This window comes from Rhodamnia argentea, chromosome 2 (assembly GCF_020921035.1).
Source record: "Rhodamnia argentea isolate NSW1041297 chromosome 2, ASM2092103v1, whole genome shotgun sequence".
Lineage (NCBI taxonomy): Eukaryota > Viridiplantae > Streptophyta > Magnoliopsida > Myrtales > Myrtaceae > Rhodamnia > Rhodamnia argentea.
In genome coordinates this window covers 33,889,910-33,905,668 of record NC_063151.1, presented here as the reverse complement: position 1 = coordinate 33,905,668, position 15,759 = coordinate 33,889,910, and the positions used below count along the sequence as shown (strand labels likewise).

General features: G+C 39.4%; 2 protein-coding genes across 2 annotated transcripts; one reads left to right on the top strand and one right to left on the bottom strand.

Annotated features, from left to right (window-relative positions):
- Positions 1-1,360: 1,360 nt before the first annotated feature.
- On the top strand, positions 1,361-5,384 carry LOC115737370 (disease resistance protein RPV1-like). Its single transcript, XM_030669459.2, has 5 exons — positions 1,361-1,851; positions 2,400-2,520; positions 2,927-3,940; positions 4,119-4,364; positions 4,443-5,384. Exons 1-5 carry the CDS (start codon positions 1,361-1,363, stop codon positions 5,382-5,384), a joined length of 2,814 nt encoding a protein of 937 aa, XP_030525319.2.
- Positions 5,385-7,156: 1,772 nt separating this feature from the next.
- On the bottom strand, positions 7,157-14,175 carry LOC115734625 (histidine--tRNA ligase, cytoplasmic). The gene is made up of 7 exons (XM_030665487.2): positions 12,756-14,175; positions 11,860-12,039; positions 11,310-11,567; positions 10,706-10,840; positions 9,750-10,031; positions 8,841-8,981; positions 7,157-7,650 (listed from the first exon to the last, which is right to left on the bottom strand). The coding sequence occupies exons 1-7, from the start codon at positions 14,118-14,120 to the stop codon at positions 7,351-7,353; spliced, it is 2,661 nt and encodes an 886-aa protein (XP_030521347.1). The 5' UTR covers positions 14,121-14,175; the 3' UTR covers positions 7,157-7,350.
- Positions 14,176-15,759: the final 1,584 nt, after the last annotated feature.

Here is a 15,759-nt window from a genome sequence, read left to right as displayed (position 1 = left end):
TAACGAAATCCGCACAAGAGTTTGCTTCGCGAGGAGAGAATTGAATTGGCCCAACAACATTCTACAATGGGCTATAAAAATCGAGATGGGCTGGGGGATGGGTGGGCTGGGCCTGATAAGAGCTTTAACAAGTGATAAGTTATCACTGTACAGCTTCCGTTGCAGGTCAGGCGTGCTTATCACTTGAAGTCTTCGACGAGGGCTTCAAGTGGTAACACTTTCGAAACAAAATTTCTGCTTCAAAAGTGCTTTTGGAATATAAATTCATTTGGTAACGTAATTTATGAAATAGAAATTCGTTTGGTTCACAACTTTAAATTTTTACTTCAGAAACAACTTTTTACTTCAGAAGTGATTTTTGCAGCACTTTTAATAAGTAAAAAAAACTTACTTCTCACCATCAGAAGCTATTTTTTTTTTTTTTTTACGCTTTCCTCTTCATATTTTCTTTTGTTTACTGGAGAGCTCTCTCTCTCTCTCACTCTCTCTTCGCTTGCTGTGTACTCACTCTTGAGAGGTGCGGGCCGAGTTGACCTGGTCTAGAAAATAGTTCAATTGGCCAAGATCTATTTTGGATTTTTTAACCTCCGATCTTTTTAAATTGAAGATTTTACCATTTTTGGCAAATTCTCTCTAATTTCTCCCAGATCACCCACGAACTCTAATCACACATTTTCTAAGCCCTTAAGATTATATTAGGGAACTCTTGATATGTATTGATGTGTTTTATTTATGTACTTGATTGCGCATTTATTTTATTGAATGTGATTGGTAGGATTAATCTCTCGACTTGCATAAAAACTCGTCAATGCTTGCATTTTAATTTTTCTTGAATAAAATATATTTTAGGTTATGATCGATAATTGTTCGTAGAAATTTTTTCATGTTATCAAACATCTTTCTTGGATTAGAAATTAAATTTTGAAGTAGAAATAGAAAAATTAACATTTGCTTTAAGTAGAAGTGTTGTCATGCGCACGTAAGCTCGTTGCTGACCGTCCTTCAGCGCCAGGGTTTCCGCCGAGAGAGGGGACTCAGCTCGAGTTGACTCTGTGAAGCCGTCGATCATTGTCCCGCGGCTGTCCCTCACTGTTTCGGCGACCGACGCTTCCGATCTGCTCTCCACCCACGACGCGTCGACGTGAATTTTCCAGGTAAGTTGGAAACTCTTTCCTCCGAGCAAAGTCCAGATTTTTTTAGGGTGTATCGGTGGGCGCGTGGATTGTGATTTTTCTTGGCGGTTCGTAAATAATTAGTTTTGTTGGTCTCCGAACCGTTTCGTTGAGTTGATTCTTCTTTGAAAACCCGGGTAGATTGAGAAATTGGACGACGAGAGACGGAGGTGAAGGCGGAATCGAGTATGGCTGAATCCGCAGCAGGCAGAGAATCCGATAATCTGGATGCGAAACAGCCAGAGGCTGATGTGATCCTGAGTTTCAGAGGGTCCGATGATGTCTTGGGATTCGTTGATTCCCTCCATCGCCGCCTGGTAGCTGAAGGAATTCAGGTTTTCAGAAATGATGACGAAACCCTGTCTATTCTACCTGAAGGGGTCTCCAGCTTCAAGATCTACGTACCCATCTTTTCGAGAACCTACGCTGATAGCCCTCGGTGTCTTGAGACGCTCGCACTCATGATAGAGCACACGTCTAGATCAGGTGGGAAGAAAGAGATCCTGCCCGTTTTCTACGATGTGGAACGGTCTGATGTGCTGCTGGAAAAGAAATCACTCTACAGAGATGCCCTGGGCATGCACAAGCAGGGCTTGGGCAATGAGAAAGTGGAGCAGTGGAAGAAGGCTCTCGTGGAGGCTGGGAAAGTTGAGGGATGGAAACAAAGTTCATATACAAGGCATATTTAACATCTGTCTTCTTCTCTTGTGGGTTTCCTTTTTATTTGTTGCTGCATCGAGAATGGCAGAAAATGCAAATACTCTGCTGTGCTCTCTATTGTTTTGTCCACTTGCTTGGGTTTATGATCGTTGCCGAGCCTGTTTCAAAGCTTTATGGGGACAAAAAGTAGAGATAAAAAGAGGAAATCATTTGATGAGGATTAACTGGATTAACATTTTTCTATCTTTAAAAATTCAACTATTCATCGACATGACCTCGTCATTCCATAATTCGACCCGTGGTTGAGTGATATTTTTATCCCAATGGCCAACTTTGACAAAATAATCCATTGCCTGGACTATAAACTTGCTGCAATGGCATTTTTCAGACGTTCATGCAATTACTAAACATCAGTGTGCATATCAGGTAAAGCATGTTCTGCAGTAGAGGATCAGTGATCTTTTAGCACATCCAAATTACCATTTCCTTATGTAGTGTGTTGCGTGGTAGGTCCTTAGATCGCATCTGTTAATGGTTTTGGAACTGAGATTTTTTCTGCCTTGGCAGTCAAGGCGCACTTGTCATATCCATCGGTGGAGAAATTTTGTCGAGGCTGAAGATAAAGCACAATTATGTTCCTGAAGATCTATCCATTGGTGATAATCCCATGTTTTCTTACAGGACCTCGGTATATTTCTTTGCTCCTATTCTCCTCTCTTCTCGAGTACTCTCTCCTAAAGATTGTAAGCATTGATGAAGCTAGTTTCAGCTTAAGTTTGTTTTATATCAAATAGGAATGGGTGGTGAGGTAGTATTGGCCATAGTTTTGGTGTCGGAGATTTAGGTGAGTGATTTTCGTAGAGGGTAGTTAGGATAAACACTCAATACCAACTGAACGAGACTTTGATAGGACTCTTAATTTTTAGTGTTGATATACAAGTGTGTACGTGTGTGTTGTACTTGGCAAAGAAACAGGAGATGTACGTATGAGAGTAGACTTTCACGGCAAAAAAAGCTCTTATTATTCAATTGTTATTACAAAAGGAAGGAGGAGAGCTCAGTTGGTTGGTCTTCTAACGTAAGTACCTTTACAGGAGCTTCAAGACAGTCAAGAATCGAAAGTAATGGAATTATTGGAACTGGATGTAAACGACATACGAATTGTTGGAATCCATGGGAGAGATGGCATTGGAAAGACTGCTCTTGCCAAGATTGTATATGACCAAATATCCCTTCGCTTTGATGCTTGCAGTTTTCTTGTGGATATGGAAGAAACAAAGCAGCAACCTGGTGGTGTTCAGTATCTTCACACCAAGTTGATCTTTGATATTTTAAAAAGAGAGTATGAGGCTGCTTGTGCTTTCGAAGAAGTACGATTTCTTAAAGAAATATTTCGAAATTTTAAAGTTCTCATTGTCCTCGATGATGTGGAAACGGGGTCCCTCCTTGAGGAGTTTGTCGGAGCTAAGCTTGATTGGTTTGGTCCTGGAAGCAGAATAATTGTCACCTCAAAAGAAAGAAGCGTTCTTCAAGGGTTTGCTGATCGAGGTTTGGGTCCATCGTATTACGATGTCATTCCAATGCATCATAATCAAGCTTTCTACTTTTTCTGGCGCTGTGCTGTCGGAAAGAGAGATGAGCTACCTTTGTATGCTTATATTGCAAACAACATAGTCAAGGCTGCAAAGGGACTTCCGCTGCTTCTCAAAGTTTTTGGTTCTTTTTTGCACGATAAAGGACTAGAAGAATGGATTAAATTCGAAGATATCATACAACAATCTCAGGAAGATTACCAGAAGATTCTGAGCACAATTTACGATGCATTAGATCGAAAGCAAAAGCAGATGTTTCTGGATATTGCATGTTTTCCCCCAGATGTGGATTATGGGTTTGCCTCATACATGTGGCATTATTATGATCATGCTGATAAGGTGATGGAGGTCCTTCGTCGTATGTCCCTAATAAAGGCGGAAGAAAATAAAATAGGCATGCACAGCATGCTAAGGTGCCTTGCCAGGAAGATTATTTGCAAAGGTTTCCATGATCCAGGAACAGGCATTGAATTGTCCATTCCTGCCATAGCCCAGGACAAGAGCAAGGAGAAACAGGTATGCCGGGTAAAAAAAGTAGCATTTAGGCCTTAATTTGTTTTTTGATTTTCTTCGAAAAGGTTCATGGATGAAGCATTTTTCTTTAGCTCAAAAGAGCTTGAGATTCCATAGTAATTACTTCATTGTCTGAAGACTTTCTAGTTTCTTTTGTTGACTTTTGTGGTCCGTCGTACAGGAAGCAGACCACCTTAACACTGAAGTGGCAGGCCATGAGATACCGCTGAACACGACATTTCTCAGCTTGGGTCGCACCAATGGTGGAGAATTTGCGGCTACCTTATCAAACATTCGGTGGCTTCATTGGCAAGGGTGCCCTCCAGATGCAATCAGCATTCATTTAAAGGAAAATGGGAACCTAACTATTCTTGATCTTTCGTGGAGTAAGGTTACAGAATCCTGGGGAGCTTGGAAAGGAATTAAGGTGGGTTATAGCTCATTTTTTGTTGTTTGATAAAATTGAGAGTCCTACGGCATCTGAATATGTTCCCTTGTTTTGCAGATGGAGCAATTGAAAGTCTTGAATCTTACAGGTTGTGCGGACTTACTAGCTACCCCCAGCTTCTCTTGTTGCCCAAATTTGGAGATATTGATTCTTGAGCGATGTTCTCGATTGGTTCATGTGGATCCTTCAATTAATGATCTGAAGCTCTTGGTTACCCTGAATTTGAAGTTCTGCTCCGAACTTACCATGTTGCCAGTGGAAATGGGTGGGATGAATGCTTTGAGAGAGCTCCTGATCGATGACACTTCCGTACGAGAACTTCCTGCGTCGATAGGCAAATTGATTCAGCTGCAAATTCTTAGTGCCACTAATTGCTTTGCATTGGACCACGTTCCTGATTCAGTTTGGAAAGCTGAAGCTCTTTCAGTGATAGCCTTTGATGGCGCGGAAATTCATGAACTCCCCGACTCAATTGGAGACTTGAAGAAACTTAGACGCTTGTCTTTGAGATATTGTCGTCAGCTAGGAATGCTTCCGGACTCGATTGGCGAATTGGCCAACTCATTAGAAGAGTTGGATATTTCGGGTACAGGTATTACGCAATTGCCCGATTTGACTAAACATTTACGGAATCTAAAAGTGCTGAGGATGGGTTCTTGTTTCATAAGGAAATTTCCTCGTGACATTGAATGGTTGACAAACCTGGAAGAAGTCCATGCATCCTTGTCTAGGAATTTGGGGGGAGACATTCCTAGCGGTATTTGGCTTCTACGTCATCTCAGAGAACTGAGGCTTCGAGCTACTAGTATATCCAGACTTCCCCCAGAAATTCAGTTTATGTCGAGTCTTCAGACTCTGGATTTGTTCGACTGCGACTGTCTCAAAGACTTGCCTACCGTTCCTCCTCCTAAACTAATTAAACTCGAAGTTGATCCCCACCGGAAGCAAAAAATGTTAGGATCTTCAGAATTCAGCCGTTGGTGGTATTTACTGCAATAAATAATGTAGTGTTGGTTTGAGTCAGATGGTTGAGTGTAGTAGTTGTCGTGGTTACAAATAATTTAAGAATCTGTAATAAATAATGTAGTGTTGGTACCAAGGCCGATTACCCTCCTTGATTTGTCAATAAAGTTCATTTGGCCAATTTTCTTTTTCTCGTATCAATTCTCTTCGTACTTCATTGACCGTGTAATGTCGGTTTTATTCACTCATGAGCAACAACGGAAACCGTTTATTGTCATTTCTACTTACTATAGACATGTGATTAAGCTTATGCTTGTCAAACACGTGAGTTTTATTTCGCAATGATAGGCGAAAGTATCCGCGGTCTATGTGTTTTGTCCTTGATAAATTGCGGGTGTAAATTTGATCAAGGGAAATAAATTACAACACTGAATTCTTGAAAGCTATATCGACCCGAAATCAAGCCAGACATATTGGATTGTGTGCATATATTATGGGTCGCCGGCGCTTGCGTTACATATGAGGGACTGTAGCCTCACTATTAACCTAGACAAAACTGTTTAGGTTGATTATATGGGACTCAATGTATAACTTAGATCCGCTCACTGATCTTACATGCATAATGGTGTAAATTTTTCAGAGATGAGGCCGAGATTTTTTGTGCGCAATTGACTTCTTCCGATACAAAATGTCCAAATCAATCGGTACAATCAAGTTGTTTGGTTTCACGTCCTATCGTAGGGACCAATTCAATCTTGACCCGCGATCAACTCACCCATTTTCATGCTGATATGGTTGGCCTTCTTGAGTTCCAGTTGTTCGTCCTACCATCATTAGATAAGACAAATCATACCATCATGCAAGCAAGTGCTCTATAGGCCATCCAACATCCAACGTGGTATGAACGAACTACCGAGCAAAAAAATTATCCAAAAAAACATAAATTTATTATACTTTTTTATCAACTTAATTCTAAATCTTTTAATTTTACCAATTGACTTTCTATTAGCCGACTCAAGTAAACGTCAACCATCCTACTAGCACGACCATGCTGATATGAACGATTTTTAACAATATATAAATACTTCTTCGCTTTTTTTGTTTATTTATTTTTCCTTTCTCTTTTTTTCATTTGCGGCCGATCAATAAGACTCAATTGGAAAAAATATAGAAAGATTTAAAATTCAATTGCCAAAATTAAAAGAATTAAAACTAAATTAGTAAAAATGTAATAAGTTTAGGATTTTTTAAATAATTTTTCCAACATAAAGCACTAGGTTTGTTTATATCGACTTACACTAAGTTTCTGGATATTTACAGTCCTCGTGCTTCAACTTTTCCACCTACTACAGAGCAATTGAAATCTTTAAAAGAATTCAAAGAATCACATGTGGTAACACGGGTACTTTTTCTCTAGTTTTCTAATTTTCAAACTAAGGAAAGTCTTTCGATTAAAAAAAAAACTAAGGAAAGTCCAAGGCAAAATTAAATAAGTAATTTTCATAAGTTCCCAAACAGGGCGACTTTCAAGGCAAAGGACAATAAGCACGCTTTAATAAATATGGAAAAAGCGCAAACCCTAGTTGAAAAATCAATTTGACTCCTACATCATACAAGGTTGGTGATCTGGTCGCTTCTTCCTATGTGTTTTACTATCATAAAATAAAAGACTTTTGGCTCCTACAATTCAGAATTCCTATAGCTAAGTCCCGGCAACAATTCCACCCCACCTTTCCAAGCCCCCAACACCCCAACTCCCCCACCCCCCCCCAAAAAAAAAAAAAAAAAACAGAGAGACAGAGATGCATATGAAATGTTAATTTCTATTGTTTCAACCTTGTTGCCAGAAGCAGTATCTGACAACCGGCATCATAAGCATGAAAGAAAACTACTAGTGCTTGCCGGTAATGTTAAAAAAAGGATGAACAGTAAAGGAGTAGAATAGAAGCACTAGTGGTCAAAATGGATGAACAGTATAGAAGTAGTAATGTAATTGAAGTTCTCAACCCTTCAAACGGTTGAGAAGTTCTTGAACCATGGCGCTTCTAGGAACTGCTTCCTCTTTGCCATTCTCCATATTCTTCAACTTTACCACACCTTCACTCAATTCCCGTTCCCCTACTAGCACCAGCCAGGGGATCTGGTTCTCTTTGACGTAACCAATGTGCTTATCCATTCTTTTATGGACCATGAATTCTGCTTTCACATCAGCATCCCAGAGCTCCTTCACCAGCTGTGCCGTTAAAGGCAAGTCATCCCCCAAAAATCCGACCAAAACTTGCGTCTCCGTTGCTCGAATTTTCTGTTGATGAAAATAGAAATCAGACGACTCTATCATTACACTTTCAAATGATATTCTCATTAGCCATAAGTTTCTCCTCTTTCCTCAGCAGTTTGCGTAAAGTAAAAATGACGTTACGTTTCAACTACTGAAAGTCTATAGATCATCTAAAACCTTCAAGTTAATTTGGTCTAAAATGGGAGATGCTAAAGAGAATGTTAAGCTCAGTTTTCAGAATTATGTCTGTGAAGGTGACAGAAAGCAATGATCCTAATATTCGGTTGCAAGCAAAAATTTGAAACTATTTTCATCAGACCTTTTTCGTCCTTTTTATGCCCGGGTATTTCAATCCTATATGGCTATGAGGATGGTGGAAAGGTCCAGCGACTGCTGAGGTTATAAAATTAATCTGTCCCATCAACTAGCATAGAAAAATCAACAAAAATGCTCATAAAAAATTTCCTCATATACGTTCACTCAGAGTCCAAATAGGAAGGCCCATAATTATCTCGAAAAAAGCAAGTTATAAAAAGCATAAACAAATGCAGGCATGATATTACAGAAAAAGATAAATTGGTTAATATGGTAAGCTGCACCCACTAAGAGCTTTTTGTACTCATAACTATTTGAACAACTTTGATCAATGTATTTTAAAATTCCTTCAAGAATCGGAACGAGGCAAACAAATAATGTACTTTCACAATTAACGAAGAGCCTAGAGACATTGTAGTCATAAGAAGAGACGAAACTTATTGGAGAATAAAAATTAATTACTCACAATCTTACTTAGACGTTCCAAACCAAAACTAGGTTTAAACTGGTTAGGAACCCCTGCAAAAAAGAAAAAAAGAAAGAAAGAAAAGTCTCGGCTCTGGCATGCCATACAAGCTAAGGGTCCCATTGATATTTAACATTAGCCTCCTATAGCCATTACGATGTGTAAATCCCAGAAAGTACCTTCGAATGGTCAGTTCATACACAAATTTATTACTCTTTGTTTTGCCAAAAAATAATCAATCTCTTGGATCCACATTTCTATAAAAAACAGTGGGTCATCTATGCCTTCTGAAAGATTATATCGGTTAGTTAGCTATAGAATTTCAAGGCCTCTGGACTCTTCATCTGCTTCAGCAATTAACAAAGTAAGTCAAGATACAAGTTATCAAATATCCGAGCAAGGGGAAAAATCACAGACAGATCCTAATGAGTACCTGATTCTGATCTTTCTGAAGCTGTTCCATTATTGCCAATACTCGTTCAATTCCCAGACTAACACCAACCGCCGGAACCTGCTTTGTACCAAACATTCCTACAAGGTTGTCATAGCGCCCCCCAGCAGCAATTGTCCCAACCTGAGGATATAATATATTAATAAAGTCTAATGATCAACGATCAATCAGAAGATTAAAAGCATGAAATTTATTGCACTATTCTATCCCTGCAAAAAGCAACCATTGCAATTTCATCGACTGACAAGCACCATGTAACAGATCGAAACCTATATCTACCACATTCAACCACGTCATCATCCAACATCACTAAAGCACTCGACTCTTTCATCTATTGCAACAGTGGCCAAATGAAACTATTGGTTCCATTGGAGCTTCAACGGCAGCAGTACCAGTGTTGTACCTGCGAAAACAGGGCTCTGAAATGTGGATGGCAATTCACATTCACTTTTATAACCTGGTATCGTAATTTATTTTGGTAGCTTCTCTAAACATCTCCGGCTGTGCAATTATTCAGTTCATCACTGTTTCCATAGAGAAGCCTTTGGTACATTCGGCAACTATCTTCCGGATTTTTCACGTGAACATTAACAAAATAAAGTGAAAATATGCCCCGCTATATCCTATCAAGATGCAGACAAGCAAAAAGAACTCATTCAACGTCTCTTAGAAAATTTTACGCCACAAATCTTTCATCTGTCTCTCTCTCGCACGACGCTCTTTTGCATGTGTAGAAATAACCATGGCCACAAGACAACAGTAACTACAAGGCAACTCCCCCATTTTTTTTATCAGAAGCGCTTTCTATGTCCTATCTTTCACGAACAAAACAGTCAGATAGAAATTGATTATACGTGGAATATTAAGTAGGAAGTGCTTCCATACAGTTACCTGTGTCTCCCCCTTAAAAACTGCTTCAAATATCACCCCTGTATAATAATCGAGACCTCTGGCAAGACTCAAGTCAAAAACAACTTTGTCGATACACTGTGACTTTTCCAAGGCATTGAACAATATCTCCAAGTCATTCAGGGCATTCACAGATCCTTCATTTTCCAAGAATTTGCTCCCCTTCTGTCGAAGCTTTGACAACAATTCCATGGGTGAACCCCTTTCCTTTACAAAACTGCCAATGTGGTCTGCCATCTCAGCAGTTAAACCTTTTTCCTCCACCTAAATGATGTTAAGAAATTTTAGCAGGAGTTTGGGCTCATTTGTTTACCAATAAAACTGTGTGAAAAAATCAGTTTATCCACCCAAAGAACACGTGTCCATAATCACCACAGCTCATGACAAACAACCCAACAAAAAAGGTTGTTAAAGAGCCCCATCAAATAGACGAAAACTGATTACATATTCATACATAAGCAGTGAATTGGAACAAAGCACAACTAGCTGATATTTACTGAATGATAAAACATGCTTGTTACCTTCCACTTCTCTGGATATTTCAGGACTCATGCATTCATTGGAGGAGCCTTAAATGTGCTTAAACTCTCCAGAGAAATTCATTAACGTCTTCCAATGGCAAATGGAAAATTGATTGTCAACAGATAATCATAAAAACAGAGCTCTTGCAAATGCTTTCAAGTACTACCACATTTGAATCACCCAATGCTATATTTTCCTCAATCGGAATCAATTGAAAATATTGCACAAAAAAAGTTGAACAAATATTAAGTTTACAAAGAAAATGACATTCACACCACCACACACCAAATCTAATTTTGATATGGTCTGACAGTTATTTCAGACACAAGCATGCATGCAAGGCTACTAAAGAGTTCTCGCAGTGACCTTCCTAATTCAGACACAAGCATGCACCCAAGGATGGTATAACCTCTTACCATCTCCATCCTGATCTGCTCAAATGACTGTTTGTCTAACTTGTCAATACTAGAGCAAATAGTTCTGAATTTCTCTGATGGCACGCCACATATTTCCAGCATACCGTCCAATAACTTCCGGTGGTTCAGCTTTATCTGAGAACAAGCATTGTGAACAAGATTAGAAAAAAAAAAAAAAAACAACAACAGCTGAGAGGGAAGGTATTCAAATTCTGACGAAAATGCCAAACATAAAGAACAACTTTTTCCATGTACATATCTAGTCTGCATGCGAGATACTAAATATTTACCAGCAATCATTAAATCCTGAACGTAACTATAACAAGAGTCAGAAACCTTACGACCGAAGTGCAACATCTTTAATGAATATCTACAAAAATATTAAACGCTATCCTGAACATCCACAAAGATATGAATATTACATTATAAAAAGGACAATCCTTGAAGCGGACAATTGTCACCCATTTAACTATCAAGATTTTGCATTCATTTTCATTTTCCTGTTTAAACTTCTTTTTGCTTCTTCTTTTAATTGTGTTCTAAATTTCAGGATATAGATAAACAATGCGAAGGATGGGGTGTTGACAAGAGACAAAATGTTTACCTCATAATCTCCAAGATTCAGTTTATCAAGCAACTCTGTAAGAATTTCTATGACCTCATAATCTGGCCCCATCCTTACACTTGGCCCAGCTACGTCAAAATCACACTGGTAAAACTCTCGGTATCTACCCTTAGCAGGATTATCCCTCCGGTATACTTTGGCAATGTGGTCTCTCTTCAATGACGTAAGTCCATTCATGGCCATATGTCTCGCAAATGGGACAGTCAAGTCGTATCGTAGAGAACAAAGCTCTCCACCCTGTCAAACAAAAGGACAATAATCTTGAGGGAAGACATAAGATCATACATCATATTAGATGAAAAGCAGAAACATGACTATGACTCGCAACAGAGAATGCCTAACATTCGTGCAGTCAATCAATTACGCTGGTCCCTGGTTCTCCCAGTCAGTTAGAACGTTACATTCGCAGAACAAGGGAGTTTATCAACTTTAAGAACTTTCTTAAGCATGACATGCATAAGAATACCAACCATCAATACATCTAAGGTAACAATCAAGGTGAATGCAATAAAATATCCTCGAAATTTACCTGGTCAGCAAGATCATATATCAACTTTGAGTCCTCGCCGTATTTCCCCATCAGAGTCTCTCTCAATTCAAAAACAGGAGTATCAAGTGATGTGGCGCCATGCTTCGCGAAAACCCCTGTTACAATGGAGAATGCTTTCTTTCTTACTGCCATTTGTTCTGCCCCAAAATCACGAGTTCCCTGCATGGACCACACCATGCAAATGTCAAACTGACTGAAATCTCAGACAGACATCCAAAGTCGTTAACATTTATCATAACAGTAGAAGTCATCAACGGCTTTGGCAGGTTCCAATACACAATAAAGTTCTTCTAATCATAGAAATGATATTCTAAGCTGAAAGTTAAGCTAAGATAGCCGTGGCTGTAAGCAGAATAACTCATGACTACTTTGAATGCGAGTAAAAGCAGCAACTTAACCTATCACAAAGGTGCTTTGATAGAACTCAGGAAAAATTGCGTGGACTGACTGACATCTCAAGAAAAGCTCAATATTTCTTCTCCTGCAATCACATGCTATCCTTACTTAACTTGATATATACTCTCTCTCCATAAAGTACTTGTAACTCTGCAGAGATAAACCTATAGAAACCAGTTCTACCAGTCCACACCCCAACTTAAGTTTTCAGCACCCTCTTTAGGAACACCAAAATTTCCATTAGTTAAATATTTTTCCCTGCCTTTTGTCATCAAGCAGCCCCATCATGAACGATGGTCGTTATAGTCCATCCAAAGTTTTCAGACAAACAAATCATATAACAAGCTGAAGAATCATCCACTATCTGGTTTAACTAGAAATCAAACCATAGCATGCTAGGCCTAGGGCAACAGAAAAAGAACAGATAAAAGCAATTCTGTCGATACCATACAAATTATTTCATAGCTTGAATAAATTACCTTGGCAAGCTTCGGTAGCCTTCTACTCTCATTACTTTCCACAATGTCCTTCACTTTGTTCAAGAAATGCTCAAAATCTGTACCCCTCGTGTCCAGGAACAGTAATATATCTTTTACAAGTTTCTCTAGTGAAACTGAATTATCACCGTCAGTTGCTCCGTTCATTTGAAATCTATCCTTAATCAATTGCACCACAACAGTTGAACCTCTCCCCAACACCTTCTTCTTCTTCTTCTTCTTCTTCTTCTCACTTTTCCCATCTGCTTGCACCCCATTAATTTCTTCATCCTTTCCCTTTTCGCTCAATTCACTTCCCTCAAGAGCAACAAATGCAGTAATTGCCTCCCAAACAACTACTTTCCAGACAAAACCACAAAGCACATACAATTCGTGCACAAAATTCTCAAAATCTCCATCAATATCTGCATCATTGAGAGCCTTCTTCTCATTCTCCAAATCATCCATACCTATACAGTCCTTCTCAAACATACCTGTTAAGCTGCTTTTCAGGTCATCAGCAGCAATTGAATCTAAATTCATCTTCGCTCGGCATAAAGAGCTCTTACCGATCCTCAGCAGCACACGAGCCAGCGGAAACAACACATCCACAACGTCATCTGCTGCGCCATCAGCAGTAGACCCAACTTTCTGTATTCTAACTAACGAATTAAGGTACACTCGCACCTCCGAATGTACTGATTTCACCACCCTTCTCAATGATGCATGAACTTTGGGAATGGACGAAATCGCCCCGCTCTCCACCTCACCCACCAACTTAGACCCATTAAGTAGAACTCGAAAATCGCTCGCCACTCCGATCTCATCCTTCGAGACAAACCCATCGCCCGAGTCCATTAGATTGAAGACCGCCACATCAGCTTTGTTGGCCTCACACGACAATGCAGCGACCACATCGACCATGGTGGACAAGGCCGTCGACATGTGGTCCAAAAGCGCGCAAGTTCCATATAGATGGGAATGCGCTTTCCCTAATATGCAAACTTCTTCGTCCGTGACGGCGAGATGCCCAAAATCCTTGCAGGGGACAGAACTTAAGGAATCCAAAATTACGTCAACGAGTGCCGTCCGCGTACCTGAACAACCCGAAAGGAGGAGCTTGTTGAGAAGCACCGTAAGATAAGCGCGCGTTTCCACATCGGTAAAGTAACCAGGGAAGGAGAAATGGAAACCGGCGGTGGGAGAAATCAGATCGCCCGATGAAGAAGCGAGGCGATCGCGCGCCGACGAGTCCACGCGCACACGCGCACTACCGGCAGATACTGCGTATAACGAGGACGGAGTGAGGGAGGAACCCTTGCCTCCCAACATCACCACCCCGGAGGTGGTTTCGCCGCCGTCGGCCATTGCAAGCGCAGGGGGAAGAGAGGAGAGGGACGCAGGGGGTAGAGAGGAGAGGGACGAAACTGACTCGGCGGCGAATGTGAGGAAGACTCTGCTTTCGGAGAGAAGGTGTAATGGCAGCGTCTAGGGTATTGGGGTTTGGCCAGTAATCAGATTGCGTTCAAGAAACGAACTTCGAATCTTTTAATTGGGAGTTCTTGTTCAGGAAATAAAAAATAAAAAAAGAATATTTACCGCAAGAATCGATGCTGAAAAGACGTGGCACGTCAAGAACGCATCACCGACTTTGAGCACATCGAATCAAAATTATTATCGATCCGGAGTTTATAATATCCATGTGGGGGAAACAAACATTAACCGTATTTGAACTTTAACACAATATATAATATCATTCATAAATTTTTAATTTATTCAATACAAAGTCCCTAAACGATAATCCAATGTGCAATGTCACTCCCGAATATTGAATTTGTTCAACGTGATCCCCGAACTTCAGCCTAATATGCTATGCAATCCCTAAACTTTTAATTTATTTAATATAACCGCTGAATTTTTTGCACTTGTTTAATTTAGTCCACGGACTATATGACAATATCCAATGTCCAAGTTACTAAAAAATATCGAATAATTTCATTTAATCTAGGGATTCGATTACATATCTACCAAAAGTTCATAGACCGTATTAAAACAAATGAAAAATTCATGGATGACATTGCATATTACGTTAAGGTTCAAGGATTGCATTGGATAAATTAAAAGCCCGAGAAGGACATTGCACTTTGAACGAAAGTACAATGACTATTTGTGTAATTATCCCTATTGGTATACATGAAGTGAGCAGTTTATTCTTTTGTTTTTTTTAATCACCCTTCGCAAGGATATGAAAAATCATGTTATGTACTCTCGAGACCAATTAATCGAATGAATCTCAAATGATTTTCGGAGCTTGATACGGTATCGTGTCCTGGATAACGATTTTCTTAACAGGCTAACATGGGAGGATTCATATGTGGTCGAGTCTCATCGGAGCCCTGGCATGGAAATTTGCGGCATCGGTTTATCGAGTCTGGAATTGAGGAACAATTAAGAAACGTAATAACATCTTGTAACCTCAAAACTTAAATGTCATTGACGCCAAACACGACTTAGCAAAAGGGTTAACAGAGCAGCCCAATTCCACCCGCGCAACTAAAGCCGAAGATTTGAGTCCCTACTGAATTCATTCGGTCATGTCAATTCTTGCCGGCTCTACCGGTCTAAATTTAAGCTTTGTTTGTTTCGAGAAAAATGATCGATTTGAAAAATATCTTTAAAAAAAAAACGATTGCTTGTATTATTTGTGAAAATAAATAAATGAAAGTATTTCCACCATCCACGAACATGTTTAAACATAAGTTGTTGTCGGTAATGAAAGTATTTTCTATTTATTAATTATTTCAAGAGATATAAATGATCATTTAAAAAAATTTATAAATGACTCATTTTACAAGAAAAAGATGGACCCTTATAGATGGAATGCTAGCATTGAAAATATATAATTTTCAAACTAACGATTTTCAATAAATCAAGAAGAATTTCTACCATTTCAATTATCTCGAGAGTCATAAATCATAAAAATTTGTATGAAAAGCTCTAATATTAA